Source organism: Mesocricetus auratus, unplaced genomic scaffold (assembly GCF_017639785.1).
Source record: "Mesocricetus auratus isolate SY011 unplaced genomic scaffold, BCM_Maur_2.0 Super-Scaffold_100006, whole genome shotgun sequence".
Taxonomy (NCBI): domain Eukaryota; kingdom Metazoa; phylum Chordata; class Mammalia; order Rodentia; family Cricetidae; genus Mesocricetus; species Mesocricetus auratus.
This window is the reverse complement of record NW_024429190.1, coordinates 18,482,572-18,505,139: the sequence shown is the minus strand read 5'-3', so window position 1 is coordinate 18,505,139 and position 22,568 is coordinate 18,482,572. Positions and strand designations below refer to the sequence as shown.

The 22,568-nt window shown below is 47.9% G+C and overlaps 1 protein-coding gene across 4 annotated transcripts in view; it reads left to right on the top strand.

Moving 5' to 3' along the window:
• Positions 1 to 22,568, top strand: part of Slc2a9 (solute carrier family 2 member 9) — a 129,053-nt gene that overhangs the window by 49,127 nt on the left and 57,358 nt on the right. For 3 of the 4 annotated variants that reach the window (XM_013112513.3, XM_021226436.2, XM_040747018.1), the window contains one exon: positions 16,718 to 16,850. The exons of the other annotated variant lie outside the window; for it this stretch is intronic. In XM_013112513.3, the coding sequence (XP_012967967.1) occupies positions 16,718 to 16,850 (133 nt within the window). The remainder of the gene's footprint in view (positions 1 to 16,717; positions 16,851 to 22,568) is intronic. 4 annotated transcript variants of the gene reach the window in all.

The window sequence follows — 22,568 nt, the reverse complement described above, 5'->3', positions numbered from 1 at the left end:
AGCTTGGGAGGAGTCAGAGATATCTTGTTAGCCAGGTAGAGTAGTAGGAGGTCAGGAGAGTTGACTTGAGAACATAGGCAGTGCATCTGTTCCCAGGTGTCGAGTGCTGGCTGCCCCTGGAACAGCAGGACACATCAGCATGACACCAGCTTGTTGGTCCAGCAACTATGCCCAGCACCTCACCTGGACCAGCTGAGAAGGCACTGGCCACTGAACGTTGTCTTGTCCCATGTGATAAAAGAGCTGAGGAAAACGTCTTAAAGGAGCAAACATTTATTCTGGTTTACAAAATTCAAATTTAAATTTCAGAAATTTAGTTCATGGTCAGCATTGCTGAGGACTTGTGTTAAGGCAGAATGTCTTGACAGAAGGGCATGGTGGGTGGAAGATGCTTACCTCACAGCAGTGAGGATGGAGAGAGGGAGGGAGGGAGAGAGAGAGAGACAGAGAGACGGTCAGAGAGACAGAGGGTAACAAGACACAATCTTCAGAGGCATTACTCCAGTGCCACATGTTAATCCACTGATAAGGACAGAGCCCTCATGATGCAATCACTTTCCCAAAGTGTCCCCTGGGAATCCTACACTAGGACCAAGCCTTCAACACATGAGTGTCTCAGGGGGACACTTCACATTGGATTTTCTAGACTGAGTTGACTCTGGCTAGAACAGTGGTTTTCAAACTTCCTAATGCCTTGATCTTTCAATACAGTTCCTTGTGTTGTGGTGACTCCTGACCATCAAATTATTTCGTTGATACTTCATAACTGTGATTTTGCAACTGTTATTAATTGAAATGTAAATATATGATATATGACCCCAGGGTGATTCATGACCCACAGGTTGAAAACCACTGGGCTAGGAAAGCCTGTGCATAGCCCAGTAAGCATCTTGGGTTTGGATTTGTTTGTCATGGTTTTTCATGCCCACACTCTGCGAAGGGGCTTCTGATGAGGGAAAGGACATCAGACAGAAGTTTTTTCTTCATCTCCTCTGGAGTTTTGGGAGGTTCCAGCTGAGTGGGAGCCATGGGCATTTCACCAGGTGTGAGGATTTCAGTTCTTTATTTTAATCCTGTTTCGCATTTACCTTCAAAGATGGAGACATCTAAGCTTTTGAAACTTAAAGACTGAAAAGGGTTGATTCCACTCGGGTGGTTTCTTTGGAACACAATGGAGGGAGGAAGTGGTGAGAGTTACCTTTGGGCTGTGATGGCAGAAGAAAGAGAGTGATCCTAGTGCGGGGCCAAGACGGTGTCATGGATTTCATCAGACTTGTGAAAACGGTGGTGGTGGGACATTCCATGACATTTTTTTTTTTGCTTCTGAGGGACATGTTAAAAGGCATATTAATGAAGTATTTCTCTAGCAAAGATGAAAAGAAAGGAAGATGGATGGCAGGGATATGGGAGGAGAGGTCTGGGAACACGTGTGCAGCTACTGTGACTGAGCCATCAGGCCGGGCAAGCAGAAGCTGAGAGCTGGCCTTTTCTCACAGGGAGCAATGTCAACCAAACACCTCGCCTCCACATTGTTTCATCTCGGAACTCTGCTCTTTGTGCCTGCATGGCAAGTGCTTTATCTACCCAACCATGTCCCTGTCTGTGTCTGCTTGAATAGTTGACTCTCAGAATATGGTATGGAAACCATTCACATTTGCTTTTTTCTCCCAACTTTATTCTGCTTTCCCTAGGCTACACCATACCCCGCTCATATTTGAGGTGCCCTCAAACACATCAAGTTAGCATGTCCACATGAGTTCCTGCTTCTGGACTTCCCATCGTGTCCCTGTGGCCTCCCCACTCTCTGGTCCACCCTGCTTTCAGGGTGTGACTTTGTGTCCATCACAGTCAGCTCTGCCTCTACTGTCAAAGCTGGAATCTTTGCTCATTGTCCCCTGGGATCCTCAGGACCATTCTCATCTCAAACAAAACTAACACTGAATGTTTGATCCAAATTATATTAAACGGATACACTTATTTGGAAATGTTGGGCTTGATTCCTGTTTTACTGCCAAGAATTGTGTTTCCCTACTCATTTTGGTTCTCCTTCATATTACTCAGTCGAGGTGATGGGAGTGCTTTATTTAATTTCTTTTTATTGTTGTTATTATTGTCTATAGCTGTGGTTCTTGGATGAAAGTTTTTGAGCCTTACACAAGTTAGGCCAGTCACTGATCCCCAGCCCTGCTGCTGCATTCTTACAAATAAAATAGACACTGTATTTGTGTATTGACTCATAAGCTATTTTGCTTTGTTGCTAATGGGATTTCTTTTCTGCATTTTGTTTTCAAACTGGTGATTGGCAGGTTGGTATATGCTGATCTGGAACTCTTTTTCACTTCCTAGTAGTGTCTGTCACTTGGTGACCCTGATAGTTCAAAATGATGGTTGCTGATGATATCCTTAGAGCCGTGGTCTTCTCTTCCCCTCTAGCAGCCAACCTCACTTCCCCAAGGGACATCCATGACTAGCCATGGTCTCAGGATGCTGTCACTGCTGTTTGACACAGTGGGAGTCTGTGGGAATTTCATTAGAAACAACTATTGTGTTTCTCTCTTTCTATGTAAAGGCTTATTTATTTTTATTTTCTGTGAATGAATGGCAGCTTGCATATATGAATGTGCATCGTTGGGTGCAGTGCCTGCAGAGGCCAGAAAAGGGCATCCATCAGACAGAGTTACAGATGGTTTTGAGTCACTGTGTGGGTTCTGAGAACCTCTGCAAGATCATAAATGTTTAAACCATTAACACAATTCCATAGCCCCAATGATTATCTTAAAATTTTTTCAAATTGCTGACAAATTTTGTTTTTTGAAAGAAAGATCCAACTCTTGGCACACACCATTCACTGTCTTCCCTCTGTGACATTTTGGAAGAAAGATTTGACAGTGTTATTTCTAGAACTTTTAATTTGCCACGTTCTCAAGAGACACTTATCTAAATACTTTGTCATTTTAATAGCAGTTAAGTCAAACTACTCAGAGCAATGTCTTCAATCCCACATAGTTCTGATTTTCTTATTGCCAATCACCGTGTTCTGTTTCATTTATAGAAGTAATTTATGAGTCCCTCCCTTGGGGAAACACGAAGGTTTATTCTGTGGTCATTTAGTGTCCAATCTTTGTAAACACTCAGTGTTTGTTTACCTAAGACATATAGCTCCTTCCCAGTGCAATAAATGCAGGCTCAACATGGAGAGTGATTATAAAAGACCATAAATCAAAAGAATTACTCATGTTTGTTAGAAATACAGCATAATGGGCTGGGACTGCGTGTGTCAGGTCCTTGGTCCCACGATGCAGCAGGTGATGGATGTGGGACAGGTGGGGAAACAGAGACCTGTAGATGTGATTGAAAGTTTTATTGAGGGTGAGGTAAGAAAACAAGGGAAGGAAAGAGAAAAGAGGTAAAGAGACACAGATGGAGAGAGAGGAGAGAAGAGGGAGACAGCAAAGTCCTGCCTGCCCCTTCAGAGGAACAGCCGTAAAGAGAGAATGGAAATGGATGGAGTTTTTCTTTTGAAGGTCCAGTGTACATAGACCTGCCATGTCCAGGTGGGTGAGAGGCGGGATCAGGTTTTCCTGGATTACAACATTGATATTAGAAAGCAGAGATAACATGTGCCACTGTCACAGAAACAGTGACCTTCCAGGAAAAGGCCCCAGGTGGTCACCATGTGACAGCTAGACTATCTCATACCAGGCAGCCCCAGGCAGCACCCCATCTGTCATTTACTTGCTGAGGGGACTTGAATAAGCTAATGAACATTTATGAGAGTGTTTCCTTATCTACACAATGGGTTTAATAGTGGTGTCTCTCCCATGGTTGTTCCACATATCATTAAATACAAAGCAAGCTCTTGGAGCAGGCATGCAGCTGGTATGAAGTTGGTGCAGACACGCAGTTGGTATGAAATTGGTGTTAGCCATTGCTTGGCTCATGATCAGTACTAAGAACAAGTAGTTTTAATTTCTGTCAAGCTCAGTCTTGGAGAGGTTTGACTCCAGTGCCTATGGCAGTGAGGCAGTGGCCTGAGCTTCCTGACTTTAAGCCCACATCTCTGGAGTAGTTTCCCCAGAGGCACCCCAGAGTGCAGTGCCCCAGGTGAGGTCAACCTCCCTTGGTCTCTGTTTATCCCAAGGGTACCCCACCCCCAAGGGAATGAAAGCTCTTTTTCTCAATGAACCTTCTGACTTAGCACCCAATAGACTTCACTGAAATCCAGGAAGGAAAGTTTAATTTTTGTCAAGAATATATTCATCTGGGGGAGTTTATTTCAATAGAAGAGTCCTCAGTCACCCTGACTTGAAAGTCACACCTTTTGTCATTGAAAGGAAGAATCTCATATGGGACACCCCCTTACCTACTTCTATAGCCGAAGAAAATTCCAGGTTGTTTGGGAATGGCCACCAGATGAACACCTTCTTCTCATTCTGTCTCTATCTGTCTTTCTCCTATCTTCCTTCCTTCCTCCCTTCCTTCCTTCCTTCCTTCCTTCCTTCCTTCCTTCCTTCCTTCTTTCTCCACCTTTCTGTATATGTGTGTGTGTTTATACATATGTGTACACATCTGTTGTGTGCATGTTAAGTACATATGCATGTATGTTCATGTGGTAGACAGAGGACAACTTAGTTGTCATTTCTTAGGCAATGTCTATCTTTTTCATTTGATACAGTATCTCTCACTGGTATGGGACCCACCAGCAAGCCCAAAGAATTCACCCATCTCCACCACACCACACCATGCCTAGAAGATCATGCAAGCACCCCCTGACTCGCCTTTGTACTCTTAACATCACATCAGAGTCTAAACACCATTACTAAAAGACAACCAATCCTCCCAGTCTCCTCTTTTAGACCTATGGGCTTTCCAAACAAGATGGTAACTGCATGGTTTCCCCATGACAAGGTTTGGACTTCCCAGGAGGGTGAAATGCCAGGCTTGGTAACCTATCTCCCATCTCCCTTTTCATCTCAGCCACCCTTCTTCCCCAAGAACAGCTAAGCTGGGGGACACAGAGTTGAAACACCCTCAGGCTCTCATCAGCAGGCCTCCCTGAGTGCCCCCCCCAGAACTCGCCTTCATGCTTCTCCAGCTTCCTTTCATTTCCTCTAACTGTGTCATCCTTCAAGGCCCCGAGGGCAGAGCCCTTCTTAAGGTGCCTTCCCTCCTGCCAGGCACTACAGTTAGCTTTTTCCACACAAGCCTCTTCCTCTACCTGTCTGTATTCTGCATTCTAGTCACGCGGCTGTGCACCTGTTGTTACTTCCTGGAGCACATGATCTCCTCTTTGTGTTGTCACAGATCCAAAGGCAGAGCCTGCCCCCTCAGGGAGGTGGGAGGGTGCCCTTTGACCTTGAATTTCCTAGTGCTTCCAAGCTTCCAAGAATCCAGCAGTACCCCCTCAGTATTGGTTTGAATGAGAGTGGTCTCCATAGATGCATATATTAAATGCTTGGTCTCCAGTTGGTGGAACTATTTGGTAAAGATTAGGAGGTACAGCCTTTATTGGAAGAGGTGTGTCATTGGGGTGAGCTTTGAGATTTCAAAAGCCCATGACATTCCCAGTTAGCACTTTCCATCTGCCTCAAGGTTGTTATGTAAACATGTAAGGCCTCAGCTTCTGCTGCAGTACCTGTTTGCCTGTCTTCTGCCATGTTCCCTGCCATGATGGTCATGGACTAACCCTCTGAAACTGTAAGCCAGTCCCTAATTAAATGCTTTTTTTATCAGTCGCCCTGGTTATGTTGTACCTTCACAGTAATAGAACAGAAACTAAGACATTCACCCCATGCTTATGGCCTGGGAGGAAGTAGCCAAGACTTCTACTGGCCACCAGGTACTCATGGTGTCTGCCTGGGGTAAACTATCTCTCCTGACTTCCAGATCTCTGCACATCAAAGACAGTCTCAATTTTGATTTAGCTCTAAGGCTCCTGGCTGCTTGAACTTCTGATTTGGTGATTCATGCCTCCAGTGGGGGCACTTTGCTTCCAGAGTCAGCCCAGCCATACCAGCTCTATCTGCATGCAAGGGAGCAAAGGGAGCAAAGATAATTTTAACAGTTCTTGAAGTCGTGTCAAATGGAATTGTAAAGAAAGCCTTTGAAGCTTGTCTGAACCTAGCTATTTTATCTCAGAAGGACCACAGGGGAAATGATTAGTAAGGTTGCCCTTTGAGGACATGGCTTTGAGTGGGAGTTGGAAGGGAGGCGATTCTGGAAATGAGTCACAAGCCCCTAAGGACTGTGCCTTCACTCCCTGGCCACACCACCCACTGTGCTACTTTCTCTTGCAAGTCTGTCTCCTAAGTGCTGCTTTTTCCCAGCTGAACCAGGGTCCCTGAGCTTGCTGTCTTGTGCAGCTCCCATGGCGAGTGCCTTGGGACCATGGCGAGTGCCTGGCATCTGTATCCCTTGCCTCCCGTATAGTTACATGCTTCTTCTCATTTCCTGGACTTCTTAGTACCCTGGATCCCAAAGGGAGGAGCCACAGAAAGCCTCTACAAGCAGAACACTCACTGTTTAGAAAAGCAAGTGTTGGAACACAGAGGAGTGGCCTGAGGGACAAGTGTGACCTACTTGGCCTTAAGGGAACACAGGGATGGGAGAGCTATGGGGGAACAAATGCAATGGAAAGATTTTTAGAGAGGGTGGCATCCACGTCTACCCTGTTGTGAGGGACAATAGCCCAAGTGTAAGGGAAGGGAAAGGCAGTTCCAAGCAGAGGGAACCGCCCAAGCAAAAACAAAGAAACTGAGAGAGTCTAATACATTTGAAACTGAGAGTGCTTCAGTAACCACACATAGGACACAACTCTGAGAGTTGAGACGGGCAGGCCAGCTGCTTCCACACACAACAGCACTGTGAGAAGTGAGCTGATGTGGGTGTTAGGAAGTTGTGGGATAGAGTCTGGCCTCTGTTGTTCTCCAGCTATGTGGCCTGGACAAGTGACTTCAGCTCTCAGATTCTGTGTCTGTAAAATGGGGATAACCTACACTCCATGGGGCCAGTGCCACCACTGGATGAGATGCTGTACATAGGTGTTCAGCCCTGGGGTCGACAGATGACAGCCATCATGCCAAACAGACTGCTGTGTCTATTAAACAAAGACTGTATTCCCAACTGCATCAGAAGCTCCTGATTTGGGGGTTCAAGGTCCAGTTCTGATCTGTCCTCATCTCTAGCACCATGCAAGTTCCCCTCCCTCCCTAGACTGTCTCCACTCTCCCACCATCCCTACAAACTCACGTATTCCCTTGAAACTCCTCCTTGCTCCCCCCTCAACACCTACACCATCCGCTTCAAGAAAGGCCCAACTCAAACAACAGAAAGGTGCAGTTTCTTTGGCCCTTCTGAAAGGAGTGAAGGTGTAGGGCTGAGCCCAGTGAGGCTTCCTGCAGAGCTTTTCTTTATCCACTGAGTGCCCAAGCAGAGGAGGGTGCTTCCACGGAAGGTTATCTTGGAAGATGCCCTGCCTTCTGGCCCCCTTCTGGCTGCACCTTGACTGTCTTAGGGTTTCTATTGCTGTGACAAATGCTGTGGCTATAGACACCCTGAGGAGGAAAGGGTTAATTTCAGTTTACACAGCCCATCATCCAGGGAAGTCAGGGCAGGAACCTGGAGGCATAAGCAGAAGCAGAAGCCATGGAGGGGTGCTGCTTACTGGCTTGCTCACCCTGGCTTGCTCAGCCTGCTTCCTTGTAGCACCTAGAACCACCAGGCCAGGGATGGCACAACGCGCAATGGGCTGGGCCCACTCACATTAACCACTAGTTAAGAAAATACAGGCTTCCTTCAGCCCAGTCTTATGGAGGCAATTTCTCAGCTGAGGATCCCTCCCCTCAGATGTATCTATCTTGTGTCAAGTTGACGTACAACTACGCGACTAGGCGGTGCAGCCATTTTTGCACAAAGTATATTCTGCTGTCCTGTCTCTCCTACCTCCTGCTACCCTTAGCCTGCCCCTCCAGTAACCCCCACGAGTTTCTTTTCTACCTCTGTATCCCATGAGTCCTTTGCTCACGCCCCATCCCTCCTCGTGCATTGCGTACTGCCACCGTCTCGGTTTCAGTGGCTGAGGCCTTTCCCTCTGTGCCTTCGCCTTTTCATGGCGTCTCATGCTTGTTTTCTCACGCTGGAGCAGCAGTCTCGCGCATTGTGTCTCTCTTTGCTGCAGAGCTCTTTACCTTTCTTCGGTTTCTTTCTCTCCTCTGTGCTCTTTCAAATGCCTGCTGCTTTCCTTGAAATGTAAAATGACACCGAGCAGATCCTGGTACACGTTGGGCCCCACACGCAGGGAGTGAGGATGTACAGAGTGTCTCCATGGTGACTGTACCCACATCGGTAGGTGCTCGCCTTTTCTACTGTTTTCCTCCAAAGGTCAATTTCGCTTTCCCGAGCAGAAGATGCCTGTCTTGGAGCCCAGGTCCACTGCAGGTGACAAGGGCTCCGGGCTTTGTGTTCTTGTCATCAGGCTCATGCTGTGGTTCCGGGCCTGGTCTGCCCACGGCTGTGATCACACAGGTCCACTCATCAGGCCAACAGCACTCCTGTGAGGCTGGACAGCTGCTGGTGCAGAAGATGAGGGGCTTCTCCCAGTCTCCATTTGCGAAGCAGGGCCTTGTCCTGCCTTGGGCAGCCCCTTCGTGTTGAGCCATTAGGAGTCTCTAGGCTGAGTGTCTCGAATTCTTCTGGGCACCCCCACAGATGCTCAATCCTCCACCCTCACTTTGTTTTACCCTCAACACTGGGCTGGAAATTCCACAGTTGTTACAGCCAACCTCTCGCTCTCGTGGTTCTTATGCTTGTCAGTGCCCATACCACCATGTTTGGGAATCAAAGATAAACAAGCATAGGCTATCTGCCTTGCTTGTAAGAATCTACTATGCAGTATCCAGTGACACCCTGGAAACCTCAAACAAATGGATTTTTAAAATAATCAAATTATGAAACTCTAGATCGGAAACCTCTAAAGAAAGCTTGAAGCATCCATCCCTTAAATGGGGAACTGAGGCTCCCATGGTTCCCAACCACACTTGAATGCTGGTGATGGTTTCTCTACCTCCCTAGCAGTGGTTTGCAGGAGAAGGTCGCTGAATATCAGTGCCTTGGGGTACTCTTACAGCATTCAGGCTGTACCTCAGGCTTCTTGAATCTGCATCTCTAGAGAATGCCCCAGAAGCTGTGAATGGCTAGCGCTGGCCCAGTTTGGTCATCTTTGAGAGACTGAGACCAGATCCAGACAGTACCTATTTTACTGATCAGGTTTAGTGAACAGGCCTAGTTGTGAGGGCAACTGCTGCTGTGCTCATGGGAGCATTTGAGTCTGTAGAATGGACACTGGCCCAGTCAACGTGGCTGCTATACCCTGATGAGGGGAAGGGACATGTTTGTCCAAGGTCTTTATTTGTCACCAGCCAGCATAACACCAATAACTCACTCAGTGACTAGGCCCATAACTGGGAACCTGGAGACAATCTGTGTGGACAAAGTCCTGCTAGGTAGCTTGCAGCAGTGAAAACAAGGATACCTCAGGATCTGAGAAGACAAGGTTTCAAGCAGGTCCCTCAAGGAGTAGCTACACTTGAGTCCTATACTAGGAGCTGTCCAGGTGTGTCCTGGTGGCAATGACAGCCTTTGACTGAGTGTTGCTGAGGACCAGACACAGGCTGAGCTCTGTGCCCGTGTTTCCCTGAATTCTCCTGACAGCCTGTACTGTAGGCTTGCTATTGTCTCTTTTGCTTTACCTGTGGTAGCTACACCAGCTTGCCAAGTAGCAGTATGTGACCAAACTGTCCCTCTCTGGGTTTTGGCTACTTCTTGCTAAGGGCATGGACTTAGTGTTAGGAAAACATGACAATCAGAGCTTGTCTCTTTTGTCAGCTTCCTGGATGCATACCATAAATGCTGACCCAAATCCCCATAAGACAGACTCTCAGAGCATCTCAAAAAGTTGGTCATAGAAGATAAAGACCATTGCCGGGCGGTGGTGGCGCATGCCTTCAATCCCAGAACTCAGGAGGCAGAGGCAGGTGAATCTCTGTGAGTTCGAGACCAAGCCTGGTCTACCGATCAAGTTCCAGGACAGGCTCCAAAACAATACAGAGAAACCCTGTCTCGAAAAAACCAAAAAAAAAAAAAAAAAAAAAAAAGAAGAAGAAGAAGATAAAGACCACACGCCTGTGGTTCTAGAACTCTCATTGTGTGTGTGTGTGAGAGAGAGAGACAGAGAGAGAGAGAGAGAGAGAGAGAGAGAGAGAGAGAGAGAGAGAGAGAGAGAGAGAGAGAGAGAGAGAGAGAGAGAGATTTCACTCTTTGGACCAAGAGCATATACGCAGCTGGAAAGCCAATGGCAGACATTCCATGATAAATGCTAGAGGCACAAGGTCTAGGTCATGATGCTCAGCTGCTGCCTCACTGGCCCAACACTAATTCCAGACCCTCCTGGCCCTATCTGAGCATGTCTGTAGATTAAAGGAATGACTGTGTGAATGAGCTGAGGGATCGGGGTGTCAAACTGTCTCCATGAAGAGAGTGCCCTTAGAGTAAAGTTTGCTTAGAGGCATTGATGCTGTCAGGTACTGCTGGGATGCCAGGGCAGGGGCACCATATCCACTCCCCGGGTGTTCTGCTGGAGACCATGATGGAGGAAGTAAAACTAGGAGTGCCCGAAGTGGACCACCAGTAGCCTGACTGAATCCTGAGGATGACCAGCACTGGGTGACGGGTCTCCAGGCTCTGTCCCTAGGGATAGCCACAGTGAGCTGGTTGGGCAGGGAACCACTCTGGAGGAAGGCATGGCAGATGGATAGATGGCAGCAACATAGTATTAGATAAGTCATTTAGCTTAGCAGAGAAACTGAGGCAGGTGATCATTTCAGTATTGCTAGGTTAGTGAAGGCTGGCTGAATTATGGGAGCACACCAAGGAGATTTGCAGGATTCTTAGACTGGTGTTTCACCCTGCAGCAAAGGGCTCTGAGGTCAAGGGCTCCAAATAGCTAGGCAGAAATGAGAGAGAGAGAGAGAGAGAGAGAGAGAGAGAGAGAGAGAGAGAGAGAGAGAGAGTTGAGGGCAAGGCTCCTACGGGTGGGTGGATGTGTCTGTTCTCCAACTTCTAGGCTCATACCCAGGCCTGAGATGTGTTCCATACACCAAACTCAGATGTCATGGTCCCTGGGCTTGGGGAACAGCAGATATGACCTTAGACCAGCTCTTGAGTTAGTGTGGATCATATAGGTTGGTTTGCAGCAAGGGTGTGAGGGAAGAACCAACATAGCCTTGTATGGGGCCCGTGCTAAGATTTCTCTCGCCCTCACAGTAACCTACAGAGGGTTACTACAGAGGGAGCATTATTGGTTCTACCCATTTTCTATCTGAGCAAATGGATCCAACCAAAAGCAAGTTCAAGGCCCCATAGCCAGGGGCAGAAAAATCAGAACACGGATCTAATTTCACAGCTGATGTCCTTCCTCTGACCTTGGACTCCTGTATCTTCAGATGGCATCCAAGGTCACAGGTGCACAAATAAGTAGGTTCAGCCTCATTTGAAATCAAACCTCATCCCCTTATCGAACCCCAGAGTCAAAGTTACTAAGGAGAAATCCAATTCATACAGCGTGTCTATATGCATCCCTGTGTGCTCCACTGCTTTTACAAGCCTTCCCACTCTGAGATCTGTTTGGAGGCTGCTGATCAGCGAGGGATGAAAAGGCACATGGCTGACAAAGGGAACAATGAGACTCAGGAGCCAGGGTGATTCAACTGGAAAGCAGAAGGCTGGCAAAGGAATTAATCATGGGTTTCAACTCCAAGGAGCGTGGCTTTGAGATGAGCAGGTAGCTAACTCCTTAGGAAACAGAAGAGAAGAGAATTGTACAAATAGAGTCAGGGAATTTGGGGGTGCCTTAATGAGGTACAGCTGCACTGTGGCCTCTTTGACCCTGTGGATAACAGAGGTTAAGGGCATGGAGCTGATGACCACTTGCATGGGTTCAGCACCCACTTCACCGCCCCCCCCCACAGCTATTTATAGGGAGTGTAATTGTCAATGGGGTAGAAGATTTTTGGTACCTGGGTTTCTTCAGCTGAGAATCAGGAGCACTAGCAGGGGCTCCAAAGACTCAGTAAATCTGTACAAACTCAACAACATCCCATCTAATAGGCTGACCAGGGACAGTTCATAGCATCAGCGACCTTTAAAAGTACTGTGGAATTTTGACTCTCTTTCGAATAGGACCAGAATGAAGTTGGTTTACAGACAACTTGCTGTAGGACTTCCTAGCAGTCCCCCAGTCTCAGGGTCCCTTTCTATAAAAAGGCAATAATGGAGGCTAGTCTTTGCTATAAGATCGCCTGAGAACCAAGCAAGGCAGAAGCCAGGCCAATCCTTTTGAAAGCAGAAATGGTGATAGGAACAGGAAGGGAAATGAGCATTGTATGTATAAGAGTATGGGGTCCCCACAGGTGGCACTGGCAAAGACCACACAGTGAGGGTCATGTCCTTAGACTGTCATGTCATTATTTGTAACAGAGGGAAATGGGACAATAATATAAATGTGTACAAGAATCCCTCCAAATGTAGAATCAGACCTTGGATACACACCAAAATTATGTAGAATAACACATGGTTGTAAGGAATGCAGATGTTTTAGAAGCTGGAATGAACTCTTGGCGACAGATTTGGAGGTGGCAAAAAACTGCCACTCTACTCAGGTAGCCATGCTCTACCCCATGGCTCTAGGAAGCTGTGGCCACCAGGGCCCTTCCTTGGGAAGTGTCTGAAGGCAGAGAGGCAAGGTCACTGGAGTTCTGTAGTGTTTGCTGATGGAGCCATTTGCCTTCTGAATCCCAGCTCCTACACACTCTGAGATCATTCAAAAGTATGACTTTCTCAAGACGGCCCAGTTTCTCAGTGTTGTCTGCCTCCCACAATGGCTGACACCTGCGCCTGTCTCTTCCCTCGACGGAGCCCCTGTCGTGCTGTGGTGAGTGTTGGAGCTGAGTTTGAGTGACTGGTGCTGAATTCTTCTCAGGGGACTGATTTAGCCTAATAGAACAGTCACTCATATTCTCTAGTTAGCCAGCAGCTGCCAGGCCTGAGAGAGCCGCCGCTCTGCTTTGCTTTGAGTTGAGGGACAATAACAAGGGAAGAGTCTATACAGGGGTCAGAAGAGCTAACCAATCATCCAGCTAGTCCCCCAGCTTCTCAAGGGAACTCACTGACCTTTCAGGGCTCAGATTTCTCTCCAATAGACCTGAAACCATAAGGATTCTGCATAGGGAAATATTGTGTTACTGTAAATTGTCAGCTGGTAACAGGATGTCATATAGGAAAGGCTTAAATTTAAAAACAAGTACTTGGAGAATGGCTCAGGGGTCTCATCACTAGCAGCTGCATTGATGACCTGTGTCACCACTCACCTCAAATGAACACACATTCAATCTCCCAGCCTGCCACGCTTCAAGCACTGGCAGATACATCAAGATACAAGACTAGGGTGGCTCTTGGGGAACGCAGTCCACTGGAGGAAAGAACATTGGAAAACAGGGCAGTGTCATTTTTCATGGAGCTACAGAGACCTTAGCCCATTTTCACTAATATCAGTCTTCTTTACTCAGACCATGAGTATGAAGAAACATGAAGAGTATCCTGCTGCATCTCCAAAGAACCTTGGAGGTGGTCAGGGTCTCTACATTTCACACCTAGAAGCAATCAAAGCTGTTGCTGCAAGTAGCCAGTGTGGCACGGTCACCTTCAGGTCCCCTGCTTCGTTCCTCCTGGATCCCTGCACAGTAGGTGTTTCACAAACTTAAGAACTTGACTCTGTAAGATCCACAATGCCTACTCTGTCTCATAGTAGTCCAGAGCGGGGTTATAATAGCCCTCAATAGTCTGGGAGAAGTAGCCTAGAAACCTGGCTTTAAAACAGAGGTCTTGCAGTTGAAAGAGCAGGGCACAGCTATTAGAAGACTCATAGGCTTCCCCCTGGGGAGTTAGATGTAGTCTTGGTCAACAAGATAACCCACACCTGTCCAGATGAGAACAATGGGTACCAGGACCCTGACCCAAAGCCACTGAGCTGGGCCCTGTGTCTCTTCCCATTATCTCAGAGCTTGACTGACCTCACAAAGACTCATCCCAGGCTGACTTCTGTGGTGCCTGTGGGCCTCCTGAGAGGAGTAATGTATAGCTGTCTGATTAATTAGTTTACAGAGAAGCAGGTTTCCTATGGCATTTTCATTCATACCGTGTTTTGCTTGATTCCCCTGTCCGTGTTTCTATCCTGCATCTCTCCACTGCCACCACAACTTCTGTCCCCTGTCATATGTCCTATGGTATATGATTCCCCCATCACCGCCCTCCCTTAAAGCCCGTTTTTCCCTTCTCGTGGAACTCTGTCTAGTTTCCTAGTCTTTATTCACATTTACTCACACCCACGAGCTTTGCTAGAACATAGGATCCCCATGAGAGAGAATGCAGTGCTTGTCTTCAGATGGTTACTTTGGATTATATGTTCTTAAAAACACTTCTAAAAACAGCCTGAAGCTGAGGTTACCCTCCAGGAGCAGGAAAAGGAACCCTGAAACTGGTCAGTGTATAAGAGAAACTTCACTCCCTCATTTGTTTCTCAATAGAAGGCAGCTATTGGGTGACACTGCAGAGTGAGATACTGAGTTCTTGGTATAACACCAAGAAGCACCACGGATGGCCACTTGCATCAGAAATACAGAAGGTCAAATCCAGTTCACTTGACTCCAGCTGGGAGCCTCTGGCTTGCGGTCTTGAGGCTCCTCCCAGGACATCTTAGTGTACTTGTCCATGGCAATATGATTGGAGTATAACAAATTCAGATCTGAGCTGCGTGCTCAGGAGCAGGGCCCTTCACCACTCACTGGGTGGCCCTGGGCCAGACTGAAGGCCTTCCTCAATTATGGTGGCTGTTATTACCGCTTATCAGAATGCTGTGGTGTGATATTTGCATGTAACCTACACATGTCCTTCCATGTATCTTAAACCATCTTGAGACTCATTATACTCCTTAATGCCATGCAAATGCTATGCAAATAGTTGCATAGCATACCATATTGCTTAGGGAATGGTGACAGAGAAAGAGGCCTGTCTATGAATGTTCAACATGGATACATTTTTTTTCTGAATATTTCAATCCATGGTGGGTGGCACCTGTGGGTACAGAATATACAGGCAGAACTGACAGACTCTATTCATTGTTTTCTACCATGCTTTAACATTTTTAATTGAAATGTAGTTTGCATGTCAGTTTATACTAAACCCCTGTGGTTTTTAGAATAATCACAAATGGTACCACCAGAGCCCATCTACACTCAGAATATCCCATGATCCGTGAAAGGAGCCCGTCTGTGTCCCTCGGCACTCCTCGCCCACAATTGCCCTCTCTGACCTTCCACAGACCATCTGGTTTCGTTCATTGCATGGTCTTCTAGTCACAAGCCTCCCCAAGCTGAAAAGCCTGGTTTGACCTCACCTGTCCTTCAAAGGGAGATGCAAGGACTGTGCTGGCCTCTGAATAGAAGTAGTCACTAACTTCAGAAAGGGGAGGAGGACTGGAGTTGCCTTGGAGATGAGGACTGAGCTGACACTGGCTGAGAGCCCTGACAGGCCCCTTCCAGCTTACTCTGTGTTTCAGGGGTCCCTGCTCCTGCACCCTGGTACGGTCTGGAACGCTCTGGGCTCTCTGCCATCAGCACTCCATAGAGGATCTCAGAAAAGCTGACAGTGACACTCTCTCTCCTGAGAGCCATCCCAGGCGACAAGCCATCACATATACCTAAGGGCTCTGAGCTCGTGGGGCCTGAATAGGCCAGCAGACCTCTGCCCATTGTGTGATGTCTTCAGGTTTTGACATGGCTCATTCTCTCCTGGACTATTTCCTTTCCCTGTCTTAGGAAGTAAAACACACCAAGAGATCATCTTGGAGCCAGAGTCTTTGTCCTCCCCATCAGCACTGCCTATGTGGCTTGCTCCTACATAGGGCACACAGTGGAAGCATATTTGTAAAGCCGGGTGACAGACAGGAAAGGATGTCACCTTGATGGGCACAAGAACTTATGCTTCATGCTGCATTAAAGTTGCACAGTTTGGGAGTCATGCACACAGCGAATTGATGGCGTGTGTTGGAGGAGGCCATTTGTCTTTCCCTGCCAGCTGGAAAGAGAACGTCCTCCACAGATAAGGGCTCCCTGTCCCCAGGGAAGGCCTGGGAGACAGTGCCATCTTCCCTTCCCTATCTTCATTAACTAGGAAGATGGTGGGCACTACACAGGGGTCTTGATCTAGTGTTCACACTCAAGCAAGTCTGACTCCATGCCCGTGACAGCATGGGAAGAGCCATGCTCGAGGAGTGGAGGAGATCCAAGGAGCCCCCAGGTTGGCTGTGGTAGTCCAAGCTAGGGGAACAGCCATCTCTGGTACTTCTCAAGTGGCCTGGCTGCCAGGATCTACTTTCTTTTCAGAGATCTCCTAGGTTACCCTCTCATGGAGATGCTGAGGACTCCACACCAACTCAGTGTGGAAAATGCTGTGGGCCAGGACCATTATCTCATCTGTTCTGTTCCTTCCCTTAGCAGTGGGGACGAGCTGAGCAAGCAGACTTCCGGTGAACTTCAAGCTGCTCAGTCCAGTGTCCCCAGTAGATCAAGCAAAGGCCCCCTCCGTCAGCAGCATCTTCTCCCTGCAGGAGAGCACCTGGCCATACCTGTTTGGAGTGATCGTTGTCCCTGCCTTGGTCCAGCTGGCGAGCCTGCCATTTCTCCCTGAGAGCCCACGATACCTCCTCCTTGAAAAGCATGATGAGGCAGGAGCCATGAAAGGTAGGGTCCTTTCCTTTCATCACACAGTGCCAGCCTGTGCCTGGGTGACAGCAAGATGCTATGCTGAGGCCCAAGCGCCCAAACAGGGGCAAGCAGCAGCCTCTCTGCAAGCACCATGCTGGGTGCTGTGGGACAGCTGCTCTCTTTGCCTCTCTGGCTGTGGACCCTGGTCAGATAGCGGAGGCTCTGGCATATGAAGAAGGCTGCTAAAAAGAGCCTAAGCGATCTGATTCCAGAAAGCAACTGGGCTTGATGGAAGAACCCGAGTACTCCCATGGAGACATGATACCTCCTGATTTGGGAAAACTCCCTTTCACCTGCCCAGCTAAGAAAGGGCCCTTGGGAAACTCGCTAATCACGTATAGTCAGAATGGGCAATGTGGGATGCAGTGAGTGAGTGAGGCTCTAAAGTTTGGTTTCATAGGCCAGTAGGAATGTGCGAGCATGTGTGTGTGTGTGAGTGAGTGTGTGTGTGTTTGTTTAGTATATACATCTTAAGTCATAAAACATGATACTGCACCTCCACCTGGTAAAAAGAACAAAGCTACTGGGATCCTGCCCTTGAGTCGAAATAGAATACTGGGATCTGTATTTCTGTCAACAGCAATTTCACACCAGATGTCAATACCAGATGTCAATAGCCAATTTCACACCAGATGTTCAGCAAACAATCAGTTTTTGACATGCTGGGTGTTCTGTCAGGCCATGGGAAAGACAGGAGCATGAGATGGCATCCCTGCCCTCCTGGAGTGACTGCAGTAGTCAGTTATGGTGGGCAGACATGTCTGAGGGTAGAGGGCCTAGGTAGTACGCTGCATGCTGAGCCTGAGTGGAGCTTTGCGTTCAGTCTCGAGGTCTCCAAATAAACAGAAGTCTGGGTGTGGTGGAGCATGCATGCACTCCCAATATTCTGAAGGCAGAGACAGAAGGATCCCCATGAACTCAAGACCAGTCTAGGTTACAGAGTGAGAGCCTGTCTTTATAGGAAAAAGAGGGAGAGGCACCGCCCGTGAGTGGCACGTCTGTACTGGGCACTGGCCTGTATTAGCTCATTAAATCTTCACAACCATAGGAAACCAATTGTACTTTAGTCCTGCTTTAAGACAAAGGCAGAGACAGAAACTGAGCATCCGGTCACTTGGCCAATGACACAGAGAAGCCAATGGTAGCATTGAACTTAAACAACAACAAAAGAAAAATGGATGCACAATCTATCTCCTGCCTCCTTGCTTGCACTGCAAGAAATACACTTGCCCAGTCTGTTGAAAATATTAGGGGAAAAGGTCTCCTAACAGTCAGCTCTTCCATAATACTGCATAACAAATGCCTCAAAACTCAAGACAACAGCATTTGTTATTGCTCATGCGTCTGGAGAACAGCAGTGTGTTCTGTTAATGTTGTTGGCTTCAGAATTCTTCCTAGGGTAAACTAAGATTCATTTACCTATTCAGGGCTCAGCAGTCTGACCAAGGTTGGCCTCAGCGGTTCTCCATGCGGTTCATCGCCAAACAAGCCAGCCCAGGGGTATGCTCATGGAGATCACCAGTCTCTATGACAGGAAATGGGAAATGCACACATATTTCCAATATCCTAATCTGAAATCCTGTTGGTTAAAAACCACATGACTAAGTTCAGAGTCAGTGGGAGGAGACTGCACACTCAGAGGGCAAAGGACATAGGCACAGAGAGGCCATGAATTGGGGCCGGCAATTAAATAGGTCCCATAGGCCCTACCATAATTCCACTCAGCCTCACTTCTAGTTCACAGTGGCCAGGGATCAAGTCCTAGCTCTTGGTCTTAGGTTTTGTTGTTGTTGTTTGAAACAGGGTTTCTCTGTGTAACAGCCCTAGCTGTCCAGGAACTCGCTCTATAGACTAGGCTGGCTTCAAACTCACAGAGATCCACCTGCCTCTGCCTCCCGAGTGCTGGGATTAAAGGCACGCACCACCACTGCCTGCCGTGGTCTTAGTTATTTAAGAGATACTGTCTGAGCCTGAAACTGGTGACAACAGTGTAACAGGCTCTCTTTTAGGACACCAACCAACCCCTAAATCATGACATGGAGACTTACTATTAGCTATGAATGCTCAGCCTTATCTCTTACATTAATCTGTTTCTCTTTATCTATGTTTTGCCTTTGGGCTTTTTACCTTTCTGTGTGTCTTACTTTCTTGCTGTCTCCGTGACTGGCTGGCTGGCTGCCAGATGTCTTCTGGCCCCAAGTGTGTTCCTCTCTTTCCCCCTTGTTCTCTTTTCCATCTCTCCTTTGCTTGGATTTCTCCTCCTACTTACTTCCTCTGCCTGCCAGCCCTGCCCATCCCTCTCCTGCTATTGGTCGTTCAGCTTTCCCTTAGACCAATCAGGGGCCTTAGGCAGACAAGGTGAAACAAATGCAACATATGTTTCCGTAATCAAACAAATGCAGCACAAACAAATGTAACACATCCTTACATTGTTAAAATAATATTTCACTACACAAGAGCCCAAACCTGTCCCGAGAGAAAGATCAGTTTATTAACTGAGTAGACATGAAACATCATCATGGGAAATGTGGTGGGCAGATAAACGCTCCATAGATGAGGGCTAGGGAGGTCTGGTGATGAAGACCCTCTAGGTATCATCTTCTAAAGTAGCTGCCATCACCTTGCATTCCAGACAGAGGTGAACAAGAGAGGAGGGTTCAGAATTCCCCTTGGCAGTGTCACACTCTTCTGCTCATGTTCCCTTGGGCAGAACATGATCTCACAGCCTCTCCTCCCTGTCACAGAGTCTGGGAATGTAGTTCCTCAGCCACCTTTTACCACAAATGTCGGGGGCTGCTCCAAAGGAAGAGGCAATGAAGAGTGGTGGTGTCTGGCTACTGCCACACTCTGCCACATAGACAGAATGTAGCATGGTGATTGAGACCAGCTGGGAGAGCCATGCGGAGGCTCCAGAGGCTAATAGCTTATGACTCTATATAAGCAGCCACGGGAAACATAACAGGAAATGGGGATGAGTTGGTGCGTGAACAGCATGTCTTGAAAGTTTGATATCAAACCTCCAGCATGCATGAGCTAGCGGAAAGCCCAGAGGTTTCTGGGAACTGCCTCCATGCATCATGCATGGAAGGGTAGTCAGGGAGATGGGAATAGCAGAGGGACAGGCATGTACACATCATGGTGCATCCTTTAAGGCAGAGCATTGAGGCCAACAGCTGTACCCATTCTGTGCCTTCTTCTTTCTCTTCCTCTGCATGGAGGGTCCACGCAGGTCTGACTATCTGGGCCTCAGCCCTCGCCACCCCAGAGGATCTGGGCTCTGCTTTAGATCAAATGTTTTCAACGGTCCAAGTAAGGCTTGTATTCCCAGATCATTAAGAGCATAAGAGGAGAAACACTAAAGCCTGGTGTGTTGGTACAGCATTGGTGAGACTATCACCTTCCAAAGCCTGATGAGGTCATCAGCTGTCCATTGCTGGGACAGTGTCGGCTCTCATCACCCCATGGGCATACGATGTCTCCATCTCCTCCATGGCCTGGTCCCTCTGACTAAGCAGGAGAAGTGGCACAGGGCACTGCCCGAGCTCCCTTCCTGTGGCTCTACAAATGATCCCCACTGTTTTGAGGTCCTCATAGTGCTAGTATGGAAGGCAGAGAAATGAACCCCAGCATCCCCTCATTAAAGAGGGTCTACTTCCTACTTCCCAGAGCCTGAGCCTGGGGTTAAGTCACAGTGTGTTCATCAGCCTTTTCGGCCCTGTGACTGAACACCTAATACAAACAACGTAAGGAGAAGGCCAGTTTCAGAGGCCTCCATCCATCACAGTGGGATGGAGCAAAGCAATTCACACTGTGATGAGCAGGAACCAGAGCTGAGTCTTCCAACGTGTCCCAATAGTCTTCTCACATTTTAAACCCACCAATAGGTGAAACCGTTCATCATCTCAGAGCCCTCTTGAGCCAATCCTCCGAGACATGCCCAGAGTGAGATGTATTAATCCCCTGGGTGGCTCTCAACCCCATCCTGCCGACAGTCAGACTAAAGGCAGCAAAAGACAAAGGAATGGAGGTCATTGATGCAATCAGTGCTGCCAATCAGCTGGATTCAGACCGGAAGGGTGTCTGGCTAAGAGGGGAAAATACAACCACACAGATTCTTCTAGAAAATAGAACTAGAGGCAGGGAGACATCCCATGAGAAGGATTTGATTGAAGGAGATTGGCTTTCAAGGCGGTAGGATGGGCCTGTGGGCCAGGCAACACAGGCAGCCACAGGAGTGAAGAACAGTCAAGGAGACTCACCTGGGTGCCCCATCTGTGGCACTGAGCTCATTGGGTTAATTATGTAACTGGCACAATGAACTTCCAACCTGGATTTGACAATGGCTGGGCCACAGGAAATGTCATTTTTCTAGGAAGAGCCACCTCAGAGCTTCCTGGCAGCTACAGAAAAAGAATGAATTGGTTTCTCCATTGACTCTCTCATCAACGTCCCAGGACACAGAACCCCAAGGAGAAGATAAGGAGTAAAGTCAGGCAGGGTCCTGAGTGCTGAATCCTGTAGTTGGTAAGAGGGTCCATCAGGAACGTGATGCCCTCACAGATCAGAGTAGTGTCAACCTGTGCCACGAGTCACAGGAGAGAAGCAAGGTCCCAAGGGAGAGCAAGGAGAGCTTCCTGAAGGAGGTGGATGCTGAATGTCTCCAAAGGTGATTGGCATGAGGATAAATGTGGAATGTGTGCAGTTAGGTTGCTGCTAAGCCTGTGAACATGTGTGGCTAGATCAAGCACCTGCAGACCAGAAAGGAATGGCGTGTGTTTATTTGATTTATTTAAACCAGTGTTGTTTTTGTTTTGTTTTTCGAGACAGGATGTAGCTTTGGAGCCTGTCCTGGAACTCAGTCTGTAGACTAGGCTGACCTCGAACTCACAGAGATCTGCCTGCCTCTGTCTCCAGAGTGCTGGGATTAAAGGCATGTGCCACCAACGCCCAGCTAAACCAGTGTTCTTGCTCAATCTTCCCATTGCTGTCATTCATGAGGGTCAATACTCAAATGTACCTCAGCTCAGAGTGGCCCTCCGGAAGCATTAGTTCTCTGTTATGTTCATTGTAATTCCTTGTAAAGATAGCCACATATCCAGCTGTCACGTGACTGTCCAGGCACACAGGGACAGAGGCAGAGCTGCAGTAGAACCCAGCTCCTTCTCTCCCATCCTGCAAGAGCATGTGGCCGTCATGATATTTTGCCCACTTAAAGCCACACCTGTGAAGACATGAACGTCATTAGTGGCCATTCCAGGGAAAGCAATAGTCGGATCACCTGCAGTCCTAGAGGAAGAGGGCTTTCCCTCTGCTTAGAGGTGGCCCTAAACTCTTGTACAGGTCATCTTGTCTCTGACCACCTCCTGCCTCTGCCATCACCTGACCTGAGCTTGACCTGAGCTTGCATCACCCACACAGAGTCCCAGCAATGTAAGAGTGGAAATCCCCACTCTTCTTCAGAACTTGATCCCACGGTTCCTTAGTCTCCTAAGTGTTAAAAGGCAGTAAGCACGGAGTGGGCAGTGGTCTGGTGTGGCTCATATAGCCCCCTTAGCACTGTCTCTCTGGCTACCCACTTGCTTCTCTTAGCTGTTAGGTGTCTGTGACCCATCCCACCACAAAAGCTGAAGCTAAATGGAACTGAACCAAGTCTCCTCTTAGCCTCTCTGCTCTATGGAATTTTCTCATGTTCTT